Source organism: Lepidochelys kempii, chromosome 25, assembly GCF_965140285.1.
Source record: "Lepidochelys kempii isolate rLepKem1 chromosome 25, rLepKem1.hap1, whole genome shotgun sequence".
In the NCBI taxonomy this organism is placed as follows: domain Eukaryota; kingdom Metazoa; phylum Chordata; order Testudines; family Cheloniidae; genus Lepidochelys; species Lepidochelys kempii.
The window spans coordinates 16,741,081-16,758,696 of NC_136404.1; the positions used below are offsets into that span (position 1 = coordinate 16,741,081).

The 17,616-nt window shown below is 55.3% G+C and overlaps 1 protein-coding gene across 3 annotated transcripts in view; it reads right to left on the reverse strand.

Moving 5' to 3' along the window:
* Positions 1–295: 295 nt before the first annotated feature.
* LOC140903134 (NADH dehydrogenase [ubiquinone] 1 alpha subcomplex subunit 13) overlaps positions 296–17,616 on the reverse strand; it is a 57,174-nt gene continuing 39,853 nt past the window's right edge. For all 3 annotated transcript variants that reach the window (XM_073323968.2, XM_073323970.2, XM_073323969.2), the window contains 4 exons: positions 9,611–9,721; positions 6,589–6,702; positions 3,712–3,862; positions 296–520 (listed from right to left, as the gene is read on the reverse strand). In XM_073323968.2, the coding sequence (XP_073180069.1) occupies positions 321–520; positions 3,712–3,862; positions 6,589–6,702; positions 9,611–9,721 (576 nt within the window). In that variant the 3' untranslated portion in view covers positions 296–320. The remainder of the gene's footprint in view (positions 521–3,711; positions 3,863–6,588; positions 6,703–9,610; positions 9,722–17,616) is intronic.

The following is a 17,616-nucleotide window of genomic DNA, read 5'->3' on the forward strand; positions in this document are numbered from 1 at the left end:
GGAGGAGAGGGGTTCGGTTCAGTGCTGCCTTTGATCCCCTGGGCACCCCCCACGAGTTTAAATGATCAACATGAAGGCTTGGTCACGGTGGCCTGAGGTGCCCAAGGACCTCCTGCCAGCAGACGCCCTCCCTGGGAGCTGCATGCCCTCTGGATGGGAAGCCAGGCCCTGCTGCCTGGACACAGTATCCCAGCAGGGAGTCACCCAGCTGCTCAAAAAATACAAAACGCTTTGAAGCCTTTTTATTCTGAAGGAGCTGGGTGGCTTTTCCTCTCTCCCCACCCCCAACTCCCCTCCCCGCCCCCGCTTCCCCCAGAGCCTTAAAGCGAAACCACACACTCTGTGCCTGAGTATTCGGGCAGGTTGAGCTCAAATTTCTTCTGCACATCGTAGGGCAGGAAGCGGCCAGCGAGGAAGTGGTGCCTGCCCAGGAAGCGGGTTGCGCACTGCTTGGGCGCGGTCAAGGAGACGAGGATGTCAGGGCTGATTCCCTCGCTGTTTCCTGTCTCCACGTCCCACCCTGCCGTGGCAAAGGAGAGAAAGGAAAGGTCAGAGGCAAGTCACAGCAAGGTGTGTCTGAAAGGCATTGACAGGGAGGGAGGAGTTAGGTGGGGAAAGGGGATACTCATTCCTACGTCTGCCTTTCCCCCCGTGTCACTAACAGGAGTGCCCAGAGCTCACGCACCTGCCCAGGGCCACGGGACGTTGCACTCCATCTCCTTTATAAAAACACGCTTATAAGTGTGAATATGATGTAACTGGAATATGCTTTATGCAAAAGTTCTCTTGTAAAGTATCGTTACAAAGCCTATGATCTACTGAGTGTGTTCCTCCTATTTGTGTGAATTTATCAGTCTTGTGTCTGAAACTAGGAATATGAAGTATAACTCTGAGGTCCTATTGTGGGTTAGAATCTCGTTGGCTCCCATTGACTAGGACAATTGGTTGTAAATGGTTTCTTTACCTGCAAGCCTTTCTGCATAGGTGCGGGCCAGCTCTGGAAGAATGGAGGGGGTCTCACAGGACATGTGAACGTGTCACCTGACACTCGAATCCCTCTTAAACCTGGGGCTTTTCCAGTTACAAGGAGGGGTGGGAACCCAGCGAGACAAAAGATTCCCGCCTTGTGCACCTGCTGAGCAGGTTTTGGTTAAAGTCTGCAGCGTTGGGGACGGGGAACAGACCCGGGTCTGGGTTGCAGCAGGCTGGTGTGTCTGGCTCAGCAAGGCAGGGGTCTGGAGTCCCAAGCTGGCAGGGAAAACGGGCTCAGAGATAAATTCAGCACGTCAGGTAACAGTCCCAAGAGGGGTTCTGTGACCAAACCCATCACACCTCAGCTGGGTGAAGAGCCCCTTTGTGCCCCTCAGGAGCAGTCGGGGACACTGTGCTCTGGCTAGTCTCTCCTGCCTGACATGCAGACACTTCTAGTGTGGAACTCAGCAGCTGCGTGCCCTGCACACAGCAACGCTGCGGGCGAGGAAGCAAAGAAGGAAGTCGGATCCAGTTTTTGCCACTCAGGGAATTTAGAGAGAGGCAGAGTGCCTCTTCCTAGGCTGGAATTCAGCTAGGGTCAGTAAGCTGCGATGCCCCGTCAACCTCACCCAGGGCTATACAAATAAATAATCAGTGCAGAGTGCCAAGCAGCAGGATGGCGGATTTACATCCCACCCGATAGATTAATGAACTGAGTGGGTCCTCTGCCCACACCAGCTGGTCTTGCACCCACAACCCCCCGGACTGAGTGGAAGAGACAGCGGAGCTCCGCAGCGCCGTACCAATGGAGGGAGGCTTGTGTCCCTCCGCTCCACGGCAGCAGCCAGCCTAGGGGACGCGGGGCCAGGCAGAGTCAGAACAGCTTCTCCCTCACAGGCCCTGGCATTGGGTGAGAATTTGCACATTTACATCTCAAGGGCTCCTGTTTGTTCTTCCCCTGGCTGGGCTGCGCGGGGGTTTTCGCTGCAGTCTGATGGCAATACCAGGCCCGGCCACCAGACACGACTGTGTGTTGAAATTACATCATGTCTCGCTTCGGGGAGCGTAGTATTTATTACAAATGCCTTGAACGCAACGCTAGGCAGCTCCCTTTCAGCTGCTCTGCCAGAGCCGCTGGCAAGCAAAGAACGCCCAGGAATAGGGGAAGCTGGCACACAGGAGACAGGGTTCAAACGCTCCCCAGGGTCAGAGCCCTGAGGAGAAGCTAGGTCACTTTTGTAGGGAGGAGAAGGGACTGTTTTCGTGCCACGCATCAGCGCAGCATCCAGCTGCTTGTGTGGATCCCTGTCATGCGCCACCTCCTCCTTCATTTCACACAGGTGGGGAAAGTGCCCACCCATTGACGCGCCAGCTCATCCCTGGGCAAGGCACCAGCTCCAACCTCTGACAACACCCCCCGTCCCGATCGGCTGCACCCCCAAAAGACACGGCAGATTGGCTTTGTAACGTGAATGGATCCCTCTGTGGCTGGATCCCACTGTGGACTCACTTCTCACTAGCCCCCCAAGGCAGGATCCGAACCCAGACCTACAGGCAGCATTTGCACTCCCCGGGCCACCTGCTCAGCCACTCCTACAAACCCCATTGAACATCTCTCGTTAGCCCAGCAGAGACCAAGCAGTGCTTTCTGCTGGCTTTGCTCCCGATAATCTGCTTCTCTCCTCAGCGCTCCAGGTCACAGGCTCCCCACTGCACTGCTGCTTGGGAGGGCCCCAGTGTGGTCCCAGTTAAAGGGGAGGTCCTGGAATGGAAAAGGCTGAGAACCACTGCCCTAGTTCACCAGAATTCAAGGCCCTTTGCAAACATGTACAAATTTAGCCTCATGAGCCCCATTCCATGTTCCCTGGTCTACACAGGAAACTGAGGCACTAACCCACTAAACCTCACTTCCCTCCCAGACCTGAGAACAGAACCCAGGAGTCCTGACTCCCAGCCTCCCCTAGCTATCCCACTAAACCTCACTTCCCTCCCAGACCTGAGAACAGAACCCAGGAGTCCTGACTCCCAGCCTCCCCTAGCTATCCCACTAAACCTCACTTCTCTCTCAGACCTGAGAACAGAACCCAAGAGGCCTGACTCCCAGCCTCCCCTAGCTATCCCACTAAAACTTACTTCCCTCCCAGACCTGGGAACAGCGCCCAGGAGTCCTATCCGTCCTCTGCTCTTATGCACACGATGACATGACTGATCTGGCCTGGGGTTTGCTCTTCTTGAAGCTGCTCTTAGCATGTAACCAGTAACCCCAGGGGTCCCTGGCTGCAGAGGGTGTCAAGAGAGAAGCGGGAGGTGGAGGAGTCCTTACCGGAGTGGCTAGTGATCAGCCCTTCCTGAGGAAATAGTATTGTTAGACTGGCTGTGCCCAGCATTTTGCAACCCAGGACAAAGGCCCTGCCCCATGCCAGAGGACAAGACGACCATCCCTGGATGGGTCAGGGCTGCCTGGTGGATCGGATCCTGCTGGCTATTCCAAGGGCAGGAAAGGACAAGCAGGAAGGGGATGGGACCACAGAGAGGGGGTTGGGAGGACCAGAAGGGGAGGGGGAAGTAAGATCATGTGGCTGGTGGGGGGGAGACCTGCAGCCACATGGACATGATGTGGCGAAAGGCGGGTAACCAGGGCTGAGGACTCTCGGGTGCGCGGTGGGGAGAGCAAGTGCCAATAGGAGAGGATAAGGCGAGATGCGGGGATCCCCCCCGGGGAGGCTCTGGGATCCCCACCTGAGGGCACATCCAGGCTGATGATGGGGATCCGGATCTGTTTCAGGGTGCCTAAGATGCTGGCATAAGGCTCCTTCACCTCCCCCGGCTCAGCGTCGGCTCCTAGGATGGCGTCAATCACCATGTTGTAGGCGTCATTGATCAGCTGGACCTGGAGGGGACGGGACCCAGTCAGAAACCACCCATCTGCCAGCCCGAGCCTCACAGCACCTGGCAGGAAGGCTTCATCCAGCCCATAAGCCCCCTGTGGACTCCCGCGCACACAAAGGCCAAGGTGACCGAGTGCACCCGGTCCAGTGCACAGGGCTGCTGACTCACGGTCCTGGCCGCCCTCCCCCATGTTCTCCCTGTACAGACCCTCCTGCTGGGGCACAGCCCCATCCCCTCTGCCTGCCGAGCTCTCCGTGGCCACTTTCCCTCTCCCTGTTACTCCTATAGAGACAGAACAGATGCTGTCAGCCCACTGGCTCCATGAGAGCTGCAAGCCCCTAACATCTGACAGTACCATTCAATGAGAAAGAGAAGCATCTCACAGAGCCTTCTCCCCTCAGTGAAGTGTCCCCCTACAACATGCCCTGGATGCAGATAAAAGGACCAGCTGCCTTCCAGATTAGCTGGGAACTTTTGCCCAGCCCAGCACTGAAGATCAACCTCTGCAAACAGTCCAGCCAGCTCAGAGCAATGGAGAGAGAACAGCTGTGGGCAGTGTATATCTATTGCAGGGGGCTCAGGAAGGGGCTCGGCAGGAGAAGTAAGCACATGTGGCTTGTATCAAGCATTGTTCGGTGTTAGGGTGCGCACTCTAGCCGCAGGCCGGGTGGGGTGTCGGTAGGTGGTGGCTGCAGCTACTGGGTTCGGTTAGAAGCTGTAGCCATGAGCCATTGCCCCCGGTTGGTGTGACAGCAGTGGACTGGGTGTCATCCAACGGGCATGATGAAAGACCATCAGGCTCCAGCTGTCTAACTGCACGTAGCAACATGGCTTCTGAAGTTTAGGCCAGGAAGTGAAGACTAATCCCATGCAGGGGGCTATAGGAAAGCAAGCTGGAAATTGCCACACCTGGAGTCTGGGCAGCACACTCCGGCTCTTACAAAAATTCCCAGAGGATCTTTAATGATCACAAATGGCCGGGGCCCACAACGAAGAGGAACATTCCCTGGGGGATGTCTCCAAAGACGAAGGCAGAGCAAGAGAGAGCGCTCGGACTTCTGAATGCAGCAAGAAAGCCAGCTTGATTCATCTGTGTCATTTTCGATTGTTGTTCTCCCATGGAGGTTTCTCTTTAAGGCCTGACCACAGGCATTGGAGTGACAGGTGGCTTCCCGGAATGACGAAATCACAAGATTAAAGTTAGCAGGCCTGGTCTCCCAGAGGGTTAGTGAAAGCTGCTAACACCTAGGACGTCAGAGTGAAAACCTGGTGCGCTGGCCAGAAGCAAGGGTGTAAAAAATTATTTTTACAGGGTTTTTTATTTTTTTTCTGTCCTGATGCTGAACTTCTATGGCACAGCTTAAAAAAAACACTGCCCCCAAAAGGAGCCAGGTTGTAACAGGTTTTAAATTGAACATATTTGATCTTATTGTTGCTGTAACTAGAAACTTCTCCTACTGTGCATTTCCAGAGCCTGCGGCAGAATCTGGGACCAAAACCCCAAAGGGTTTTAAAGCAACTGTGCTCTTGCCCATACAGTGGAATGGAGCCACACAGGACAGTAATTTGAGGTCACATTCCTTTAACCGAGTCCAATGTTTAAAAAATAAAATATCTGGCAGTGTTTGTTTGGGAAGGTAGGAAATAAGACTCAGTAATTCCTTTTCCAGCAGCGAGCGGATCACACTCGCCGTTTGGCGTTTTTGGAACCCTGATGCTCGGATCAGATGCCTGAACAAAAGGCCATAACTGTCTCTGCACGGACTACACCTCAAATCTAGTCTGCACTCTCCTTTTCCCCATAATCTCAGCTTTTGGGTTCCCCTCACACCAGTATTAGACCCCGGGTGGTTTAACCTAGGAGCCCCTGTGCCTTCCTTCTTACCCGTATTGAGAGAACTGCATCTAAGTAGGATTATTAATTATTTGTATTACTATAGCGCTAGGAGACCCAGGCATGGCCCACACCCCCATTGTGCTAGACACTGTACAAACACAGAGAGAAAAGACAGTCCCTGCCCGGAGGAGAGTTAGAGCTGAGAGGCTCTGCTCGGACGCATGTGATTGGCACGGCCAAAAAACCCTTCCAAATCCCCCTCACTCCACCCATGCTCTGGGCTGGAGTCAGAGCCCAGGCTGCAGCAAGGCAGCCCACACCATTAGGGGGCGCTCTTTAAAAAGAGCTGAAAACCTGATGTTCTTTAAGCCCTTGGACACACCTGCCTCCCTGCAGCACCACCGTGTGCAGCCGCCAGACAAAGCCTCGCGGGGGCTGATCAGGGAAACCCCCTGGGCCGGCTCCCTTGGGAAAGGAGAGCTCGGCACGGCGCAGTTGAAATGATCCGAAGTCGCTTCCTTTAGGCACAGCAGCAGCTTGGTGAATCCTGCACCGAGGATGCCCCCAATGGCCATTTGAAAGTCTCCCAAGGTCCCCAGTGCCTATAAAGCCCCCACTGCGTCAGGTTGCAGAAACCTGCTCCCCGACACCCAGCACTAGCTCAAGCCAGACTTTGCTGCGGGGTGACGGCTCTAAACCCTGGAAGAACTTTGGCTGTTAAGTTTGGGTTTCTGGTGGGGCGCTTGTGCCTCCCACGTGGCTGGAGAGCGCGTGGGCTGGATCTGAATGGGGGACGGCTCAGCCGGCGGGGTGGGCAGAGTAAAGGGGAGGGGGACCGCGTGCACGCACGCACACACCCCCGTGCTCCGTGCCACCGGGGCGTCGCTCACCTCCGTCGGCAGGTACGAGAGGAAGGGGATGTCCATCTTTTCACACTGGGTGGTGAAATCCCGATACAGGGAATTCAGGGACCGCTTGGGGTAAAAGATGGTCGGCTCGTATTCCTGAGGGAGGAGAGAACACTTTAACCTGCACCCAAAAGGCCTCTTCCCACCCCAGCCCCTTCCTTCCTCTGCCCCACCTTGACTGGCAGCTGCAGGCAATCCAGCACCTTTGGACCTCTGCTTCCCCTCCCCCAGCATCTGAAAGGGCCACAGGCAGAAAGGGAATCTCCTGGGGCCCAGTATCAGAGAGGTAGCTGTGGTAGTCTGTATTCACAAAAACAACCTGGAGTCCGGTGGCACCTTAAAGATGAACAAATTTATTTGGGCAAAAGTTTTCCTGGGTAAAAAACCCCACTTCCTCCCGGGGCCCAGTCCAGCGCTCCCGGCATCACTAGAAAGACTCGCCCTGAGCCCAGTGGGCGCTGGCTCGGGAACCGCCATGGCACTAAGCCAACGGCTGCAGGGGGGTTATTCAGCTGGGAGGCCCACTCGGAATGACTGGCCCAGCAGATGGCTACCAGAGGGGTGGGAAGGGTGGTCTTGTTGCTGTGGAGAAGGGACTCAGGCTGACTCCTGGGTTCCACTGGAAGATGCAATTCCCTGAGCAACTTCAGGCAAGTCGCTTTGCCTCTCGGTGCCCCATCACCCCATTAGACGAGCAGGGAGAATCCTGCACCCCGCAGGGGAGTTGGGTTTTAATCACTCTTTGCAGAGCACTCAAAGCAGGGGCACGGGGCAGTGCTTTTCTCACCAGACCAGCTCCTGACCGTGCCCAGTGCTGGTCCTGGGCTTTTCTCTGGGGCGTGGAAATGGGCCTCTGGGTCGAGTTTGCAGCAGGCAAGTGGATGAGCTTTGTATTGAAAGAAGGAGCTGGGTCTAACCCGCTGGCAGAGCCCCAGGGGCTTGTCTGGGAGGGCTCCTGGGGGCTTCCCACAGCCCCTCAGGGATCAGGGGGAGGAATGGCTGGATGACGCTCGTGGTTACAGGACCCAGCTGGTTCCTCCCTGGGAGCCTGGCGTGATTCTAGCCTGAGTTAGCCAGGATTAATGGAGCAGGAGGTGCTCTTGCCCCTGATTGCTGGAATACAGGGAGCGCTGAAGAGAGACAGGCAGGTGGCGTTAGCAGGCGTCCAGGGAGATGCTGCATTTGCTCCCATTCGGTGTTTGCCGCTGGGCCTGCCTGGCTTTGCACCACGCTGGGACCTCTCCGACTGACAGCACTTACAAGAGATTGCAGCATGACATGGGACAGATCCCCCCTGCCCTTCCCGGGGTGTGAGAGAGCCGGGAAAGACAAGCCACCCCCGAGTTTACAGGGAGGGCGATCCCCAGCGCCCCCACACACCCCCTAACTCCCTGCTGCTGTGACATCTGGCAGGGAGACCGCTGCGCTCCTGGGACACAGAGAGTGGAGCGCAGCTGAGCGGTGGGCAGCCCTTGGTCCAAGCTGGGAAAGTGCCGCTCAGCTAGCGAGCTCCCAGCACCAGCCTCATGCGTCTATCGCAGCAGCGTTCCTGGCCGCATCCTGCAGCGCATTGACTGTAACCGCTGTCCCGACCCCCTAGGAGACATGCCCTGGTCAGACGGATCACGCCACCGGGGCCCGGGGCTCTGGAGGAGCAGCCTGCGCTATTCTTAGCTTTCTCTGCTCCATTCCCTCGCGCCCTGCCCGACCCTTTCCCATGGGATTTTCGCTGAGAGTTGCTGTATTTAGCTTGTCTGATCTTTATTTGTCAGTCAGCTCTGGCAGCGTTTAGCGGCTCCTGAATTTCCTGCAGTGTTGCGACTGGCTTCTAGCCCAGAGCTGGACCCGGCGGACTCTGTGTGCAGCAGTACAGACAAGGGGTCTCACCTAGAGCATGCTGGGATGCCTCTGCACATTGGACATAAAGGATCTGCACCAGCCCTGGCACTGGGGAGAGCACGCTGACTAGGGTTATCCTCCCATTCCTAGGGGCCACAGGAAGCAGAGCACAAATTAGAGCAGCCCTGGGGCTGCTCTCATTCGCTCTGGGAGCGTGGGGGTGCTCAGAACATGGTAAGCACAATGGTGGCTACAGCTCCTCAGCCACCCCGAAGTCCCACCTCCCCCAGCATGTCCCAGGGTGGGAATGGAGCAGCTGAGAATCGGGCCCATTGAATGCACAGGCTGCTGTCTGCCCTCTAGCAGATGGGATATCAGACCTGCTCATGTCACGCAGCCCCCAAACTGCATTAGCTTCCACTCTCTGGATCTCATTGCAAGATCAGGTTAGCTGCCCCCAGGCCCTTCCCTGGTTGCCCCAGGGCTCCAGTAACAAAGAAAGGTTGCTACAGGGGATTTTAGTACTGGCGAATGGCGCCTGTCCGCAGAACAGGTGGCCAGAGACAGTGAAAGCGGGGGCCTCACCCACCCCTAAGCTCTGAACGGATAGATAAGGGTCTAATCTCTCTGACCCACTCAGTCCTGGGTCTCTCTGCGAGGGCTGCCCACAGAGGTGCCAGGCCCCGCCAGGGGCACCGGTTGAGTTTGCCATGTGGAAATTTGTCCTCTGGGAAATAGTCTCAGCATTTCCTGGGCCCCCAAAGAGCCCCTAAGTGTCTCACCCTGGGCCCTGCGGATCTGAGTCAGGTGCCAACTGGTGATGCAGAACAGGGATCTGTCCCCGTCCTTGCATCTCCTGCTGCAGGTGAAGAACCTCTGATGAATGAATTAACAGGGGCAGCTATGCTGAGGAACCAAAGAGCTGCCTCTGTCCCGGCCGCTAGCATGGATCGAGAGGCCATGGGATCAAGTCTCCTCTCGCTTACACCCATGTTAATCAGGAGTGCGCTCACTGACGCCAATGGGAAGAGAAGAGAATCCAGCCAAGTGATAGTCAGGGCACCGGGAGGCCCAGAGAAGGGCTACTGAGATTGCAGCGTGGGGCCACCCACCCCTAGGAGCCACAAGGAAGGTGGCGGATGATTGATTTGTTAAGGATACTTACAAACACCCGCAAATGCCGCGCGCACACCAAGCCGATGGCACCGTTCTGATCGGGACCACACACCACAAGCACTGTGGGCTGCTTCCTTGGGAGGGATGGCAAAGGGAACACCTGCAGCGCAGAGAAAAACAATGGGATCAAAACCCTGCAGCGTCACTCAATCTGATCTCCGTCCCCATTCATATCAGCTTGGGCCCCATGGTAGGAAAAACCTCCCATGTCTCTCTCTGGCCTTCCATCCCCAAGGTGCCTAGATCCATAAGCAGAGACAGGAAAAACTGCATCCACTGCTGAAATGGAGCCACCTCTGGATTGGAACACAGCAGCTGTTTAACAGGGCACAGCAACGCTACACCAGTGGTTTAGAATAGGAAGTGGAGAAGTGTGCTGTATCCAGATGAAACTGCAATGGAGTGGGGAAGGCAGAATGGCGTTACACCGCCTGGAATTTAGCCAGGCCACCGGGATTCACACCTCAATGGTTGCACAACGTGGTCCCAGAGGGGCCGCCAGACTTATCTGAAAGACGGTGACCCCAGGAGCACGGGACCCGTTAGCCCCCACACTGGGACACGTAAGTCAGGCTGGAAGCACCCCGCGAGACATGATGTACTCCCAGCCCCAGCAGCCATCTAGCAAGCATGGAGCCCGTGCACAAAGGAGCTGATGCAGAGGAGCAGGGCAGCTTGGCAGGCTCCTAACTGTCTCACTCGCTGTGGCCCTGCTGGACGGAGCAAAAGCAGTCTGAAAATTACCCAGTTGCACAGAGACCGCAGGCAAAGCCTCCTATTTATCCATTGGCTGATTTTTCCTGCTCTTGGAGTCTGGCCTCTAGTTCCATCCAAACACCGGACACAACCAAACTGCACAAACTATTTATGGTTCCTGATGCCCTGAACAAGCTTTTCAGTCCCTGGGCCCTGGCTGGCTCCGCTGCACCTTGGCGGGGACTCCAGACTTTGGGCACTGCCATGTTTCCGGAGTCTCCTGGCTCCAGGAGGAGGGAATGTCACCATTGCTGGGAAGGAGGGGCAGAGACAGAGAGAAGACACTGCTCCATGAGCCCCCTCCTTGGGGCCTGAGACCGCTCTTTGCAGCCATGAGGCCGTTCCCGGCAAGCGCCGCGGTCGGGATTGGAGCTCAGGGATCGACGGATTTTTCAGTTCACCAGCAAGTCTGAATTGGTTTTAAACATTGTTTTGGGGCAAACTGAAAACATCATTTTTGGCAAATCAAAAAGTTGGGAAAAAATCCGTTTCAGGTCGAACATGGAGCGCTTCTTTTCTTTTTACATTTTCTAACAATAAAGACAAAGGAAATTTTGAAACAAAAAGTTGTTTCGAGTCAAAAAAATATCTGAACATTTTGATTTTTTTGGTTTGTTTTCAGGGGTTAGCTCAAGACTCAGCTGAAATTGATACAAATTCACAAAATGTTTTGGTGTCACCAAATCTGAATTTTTTGCCAAAACCATCTGGGTCAATGAACTTTGCTCAGTCCGTTCGGGATGTGCCCAGAGGCTTGGCAGGAAGGTGGAGAGTGAACCAGCTCTCACAGTGATGGCTGACTGGTTCTCAAGGTACATGATAGCATTAATGAAGACAATGTTACCCGCATTTCACACCTAGGTAAACTGAGGCAGCACAGCAACTAAAGGCCTGGAGTCCAGAGGGTGTTGAGGATTGCTTTTCTCCCCTAGATGCTTTGAGAGGAAGGCTAGCCTTGAGGGTAAGACACTGGGCTGGGAATCAGGAGCTCTTGGTTTAACCCTGGGCTTTGCCACAGATGCACTGGGTGACTTTGGGCAAGTCACTTTCCCGCTCTGGGCTTCCCCTCTGTCCGAGAGGGACAATGACGCTTCCTTTCTCCCATGGGTTGGCTAGTTAGACTGTGAGCCCTTTGGGGCGGGGACTGTGGCTCACGGTGTGTCTCTGCAGCCCCTGACACAGCAGGGCTGGCAGCTCAGCTGGGGACTTTAGTTGCTCCTCTATTACAAATAACAACAACCGCCCACGGTCACATGGTGGCAAAAGTTTGATTCTAGCCCAGGGGCCCGATTTTCACAGGGCCGGCGCACCCTTTCCTCCAGCTAAGTCCCCAGAGCTCCTGACCCTCAGGTTCCTGACCCCCAGGAGCGTGCCTCCAACCCGCCCTCCTCCTGCACAAATCGGTACCTTCCCCCGCCGCCTGCCACCCTCCCGGGCTGCAGAACAATTCATCGGCCAGGCTACAGAAATAAAGAGCCGCACTACCGGGCATGCGGCTCTCCCGGGGAGAATGCTTGGGCACGCCCAGCCAGCCTCGCGCAGCCAAGGCCACAGAGGATCGAGGAGCTCAACTCCCAAATGTTTCTCTTCCCAAAACAAATTGTTGTGCCCTTAAAGGGGGGGGGGGGCACAGGCTGGCACAGAGGCTTAGAATGGAAAAGCTGAGCCAGCCCTAAATACAGTGGCGCTACTGAGCCTTCGCCCTCATAAGACACAAAGCTATCTTTGATCCATAAATCTTCTCTCTCTGTTTATGAAGGCCAAGCTGTACAAACACATGGGCACCTATTTTCTCCTGGAAACGGGGCGAGAATGACCTTCAGAGCTCTGTCCTGTCCTGCGCCATGTAAAAGGCAAGACTGAATCGCGTTTATCCCCCGAGCTTTCGTCGTGACAGAAACACGCAGTTGAGGACCTTACCCTGTCCAAAGGTGCCAGTGCGGTGAGCCAGGGCTCCGGGATCTGGATGCCATGAGACTGAACGGGGCATTGAGAAGCAATTATTCCCTGCCTGACGTACGGAGGAGACTTGTGGCTGGGAGGAAGTTTCTGCTACAATCTGTTCGTTTTTATTCCCCCTCATTAACACAGCTGAGGCCTCGTCTCCAGCAGAGAGGTCACCCTCTAATTGGGCACGCCTAGACGCAGCATTGCCTAGTGGCTAGAACATCAGACTAGGGGACCGCTGATCAATCCCTGGCTCTGTCAGTAAAGTCCCGCTGGGGTGCCTCTGTTTCCCGTCCTACCTTTTGTCTTGTCCATTTAGATTGTTAGCTCCTTGGGGCAGGGGCTGCCTAGGTGTACGTACAGCTCCTGGCACAATGGGACCCTGGTCTCTAGGTGCTGCTGTCATACAAATAAATAAGTTGATGTGGCAGACAAGGGGCGGAAATAACTTTTCACAGCCTGTCCATCAAGTGATTCCAGCCAGGGGTGAAGCCTTACTCAGGGACAAGGCTAGATTTACTCAACCTGGAAAACTTTGGGGCAGGGACTGTCTTTTTGTTCTGGCTTTGTGCAGAGCCCAGCACAACGTGGGCCTGGGCCATGCCTGGGCTCCTAGGTGTTATTGCAATACGGAGCATAAACAGAAACAAGTGGTCACTCAGTTGAGTCTTGGTGGAGAGGAAGTGTGCAAACAGCCCTCCCGCTGTGGTCCCACAATGCACTGCTCACTGCAGAGGTGGCCTGTCCGGTCACCTTTCTGCACTCCGCTGTCCAGGGGTCAGCTGTCCCCGTAGCCCTGGCACGGAGCTCACCTGCTAGCCATTGTCAGAGCCAGCGGTGCATTCCACGCAACTGCTGGCGGGTGGGGCAGAGCTGGGCTGGGCCGACGATTCTGCCCCGGGAGACAGGGAGTGGGAAGTGAGCGGCTGTAGCCGATAAATGTGGAGCTAGGTCTCGGGGGAAGAGGGGTGAGTCAAATCGTGTGCAGGACAGTGAAGATCAGCTTCTAACTATAACCTTCTTGGCAGCTGCGCTTTGGAGGGTCCTGCACGTTCCCAGGCACTCTCCGCTCGGGAGTTTCCCTGGGGACTGGCTGAGCAGAAGCAGGAGCTGCTTCGAGGGGTTTTAAGCGACAGCTGAAAATAGAAGGGGCTGGTTTTATAAATCCCAGCGGCTGGCGGGTGTGCTTCTGAACAGACGGCCCATTGCCAGGGCCAGAATTAATCCTGCGGCTCAAAGATAGCAGAGGAAGGTGATTAATAAAAGCCTGCCTGGATAGGGAAGAATATCTGTCTAATACTCCTATTAACAACTGTCCGCTAGCCATGCTCTCCCACGGAGGGGTGTGCTTAATGCACCTTCTTTATATTTCCCCCCATTTACGTAACTGGATTTTGACAAAGCTTTGCACACGTGGGGCTGGAAAGAGACACTTTCAGGCCCCTGGGGAAAGGCCCCTGGCCACGTGGGCCTCCCCACAAATGCAAATCTGTTCTCCCCTCCTCTGCCTGCCGTATTCCTTGCCAGATGGCAAGTGAGGTATGCAGCTAGTCCATGGAGCCATGCGTCCCTTTGCTGGTACTCTCTCCCCTCTAATGTGTACTACATGCCCCTGGCGTGTCCTGTCTTTAATTAGATTGTAAGATCACTGGGCAGGGACCGTGCCTTTCTCTTTATCTGTGCAGCTCCGAGTCCATTCCTGACTGGGGCTCTGAGAGCTGCCACAGGAGAAATCCGGAAGGCTGCTAAGCTTCACCAGCTTTTGCAACAAAGACCGGTCAGGTTCAAACAGTCCCCAAAATAGAGCCAAATCTCATCTAGTAACAATAGAATCATAGAATATCAGGGTTGGAAGAGACCTTAGAAGGTCATCTAATCCAATCCCTTGCTTGAAGCAGGACCAACACCAACTAAATCACCCCAGCCAGGGCTTTGTCAAGCCAGGCCTTAAAAACCTCTAAGGAAGGAGATTCCACCACCTCCCGAGGTAACCCATTCCAGTGCTTCACCACCCTCCTAGTGAAATAGTGTATCCTAATATCCAACCTAAACCTCCCCCACTGCAACTTGAGACCATGGCTCCTTGTTCGGTCATCTGCTACCACTGAGAACAGCCGAGCTCCATCCTCTTTGGAACCCCCCTTCAGGTAGTTGAAGGCTGCTATCAAATCCCCCCTCACTCTTCTCTTCTACAGACTAAACAATTCCAGTTCCCTCAGCCTCTCCTCATGAGTCATGTGCCCCAGCTCCCTGATCATTTTTGTTGCCCTCTGCTGGATTCTCTCCAATTTGTCCACATCCGTTCTGTAGTGGGGGTCTCAAAACTGGACACAGTACTCCAGATGTGGGCTCCAGGCTTAAGATCTGCTGGCAATGCTCCTATTAATGCAGCCCAATATGCCATTAGCCTTCCTGGCAACAAGGGCACACTGTTGACTCATATCCAGCTTCTCATCCATTGTAATCCCCAGGTCCTTTTCTGCAGAACTGCCGGTTAGCCAGTCGGTCCCCAGCCTGTCGCAGTGCATGGGATTCTTCCTCAGTGCACTGCACTTGTCCTTGTTGAACCTCATCAGATTTCTTTTGGCCCAATCCTCCAATTTGTCTAGGTCCCTCTGGACCCTATCACTACCCTCCAGCGTATCTATCTATCCCCCCATCTTAGGGTCATCTGCGAACTTGCTGAAGGTGCAGTCCATCCCATCATCCAGATCACTGATAAAGATGTTGAACAAAACTGGCCCCAAGACTGACCCTTGGGGAACTCCGCTTGATAGCGGCTGCCAACTAGACACTGAGCCGTTGATCACTGCCCGTTGAGCCCGACAATCTAGCCAGCTTTCTATCCACTTTATAGTCCATCATCCAATCCATACTTCTTTAATTTCCTGGCAAGCATACTGTGGGATACTGTATCAAAAGCTTTGCTAAAGTCAAGATATATCATGTCCATTGCTTTTCCCTCATCCACAGAGCCAGTTATCTTATCATAGGGCCAACTTGGTGCAAAGCCAGGTGCAACTCGGTACTCTGCTTTGACCCAAGCATGTAGCTGAGATTTGGGGTTCGTTCGACCAGAAATTCAGAAGGCTGCAAACCCAGGTGGGTCAGAACCGCAAGAAAGGGACCGTGGCTTTTTTAGGCTGTTCTAATGGAAAACTGTGACCCTTGCATTCGCACCCTACAGGCCACTGTAATAATCTCTGTACAAAATACACCTGGTGAGGTGAAAACTAATAACTCGCCGCCGATCACTGATAGTCTTGGGACGTGTGTAGGCAGTGGGGAGTAAGCGCTATGGGGATACACACTGGAATGTGTTTGACCCAGGTATGGCGGGGGAGTTGGTAACCAGGCCTTTCCACAGGAACGTGTCTTTAAACTGAACTGTTTGGTAACTCCAGTTAAAGTAGCAAACTGTTGACTATTGACTCCTGAAAAGGGCAACGAACCTTAACATCTGATTGTCCCAGGACTGGGCTGGAGGCTTCAGAACACACCTTTCTGGGGCAGAGGGTGGAGTCACTGTACCAGGTGTGACCCAAGGCTGGGGGAAGCCAGGGGAAATCTGTGGCATTGCAGGCAGGCTCCAAAGCATCAGCCCAGGGCTTCCCAGTAGCAGGCAGAGTGCACACTTGGTGCTGGCTGTGGGCACCCCAGGCAGAGCGCCACCGTGGCCAGGCAGCGGGAGGCACTCAGGGTTACAGGGTAAGAGGTGCCAGCCCCTCACCAGTCTGGATTGCACCCCAGAACGTCACAGGAGCAATTGCAGCAAACGAGTCAAATGCCCCCACCCCTGGATTCCAAAAACATTTTCAGCCACCGGGACAAATCCCTGCCCCACGTGGCCCCGGTAGCAGAACGGGGCCGCTGGGCGTGAGCATGGCGGTGAGCTGGAGGAGTCTGATTTCTAGGCATCCCTGCTGCCGTCCATGAAGACAGAGCGTGCCTGAGCAAGCCCAGAGACCGACGAGCTCACCACTCTCACTCTGTGCACGGCAGCCGTCCTAAGTGGCATTCTCCCCGCCAACCCCAGGGAAACTCGTACATGTCGCCTGTCCCCTTGCAGGCCAGCCCTGTAGCCCGGGGGGCCTTTGCGACCAGAGACTAGCAAGGCGGCACAAGGCAGCCAGCCCCAGGAGCAGCCAGCTTAAGAATGGCCCATTATAAAGAGCGCGATCAACTATTTTAGCACGGACCAGCTGAGCCGTAGCCTCCCTCCCCCGCCTTGCAAATCTGACTGTCTCTACCAGGTTGCCAGGTCAGCGAGCCGTGCCAACTGGGTGAGCAGTAGGCTGGCAAAAGGGGGCCAGAGCAGGTGCAAATGGGGCCTGGAGTGGGCATGCTCCCCCTTTCCCAGATCCTGCAACAGCCTCTTCGTGTGGGGCCAGGGCTCTGTGTGTCCGGGGCAGCTGTGGCCAGGTGGGTCAGATTTCACGTGGCGTGGAACTTCCCCCTTCTCCCACCAGTGTGGTGAGTTTGGGGCAGGAGCCAGTGGAGGAGACAGGCAGCCCAGGGAGTGAAGCAGATGCCCCTGTCCTCTGTAGGGGTCCCACGAAGCCCACAGATCTTCAGGCGTCTGTGGGGTGGAAGGCCCCAGGTGCAACGGAAATCAGGCTCATGTCTCCACTGCCCTGGCATCATCTCCCAAGAGCCTCAAAAGCTCCGGGAGGGAAACAAAGCTCCCCGAGGTAACAGCCTCCTTCCCTGGGAGATCAGCCAGGGCTCGCTTGTTCTAATGCTGCAACCTTCGAGCCAGCGAACGACAAGATGCGGGCATTGTCTGCGGGCTCTTTGGGAAGTCTGCCACTGGCATCAGCAGATGGCACATGGTGCTCTCCATGGGGCTCCTGCTGTGCAATTCCTCCCTCCTAATAAACACAGCTGGGTTTTGGAATTCGTGGCTGGACTCTTGTTAACAATGCTCCGCTCCAAGCAACAAGCGGGGGCCAGGTAGGGATGAGGTGCCAAGCTGCCTTCCCCATGGATTCTGTTGATAGATGGGGAGGAAACTGGGCCATGCCTTCCTCCAGCTCCAGGCTCCCTGCCAGGGGAGGCCTGGTTTGCATGGATACACTGGATCCCCATGCAAGCAGCCGTCTCCCTAGGGCACTGGGTACCCCCAGTTCTGCCACAGGCACCGGGTAACAGGGCGCTGCAGCTGACTCCAGTGCTTGGAACATTGAATGGCTCACAATAAGCTTTGCATCCAGCAGAGACGGGTCCCCTTTCCCCCTCCAGCGGCCGGCCCGGCTCTCTGGGAACGGGAGAGCATTTTCCCCTGGAGTTCGT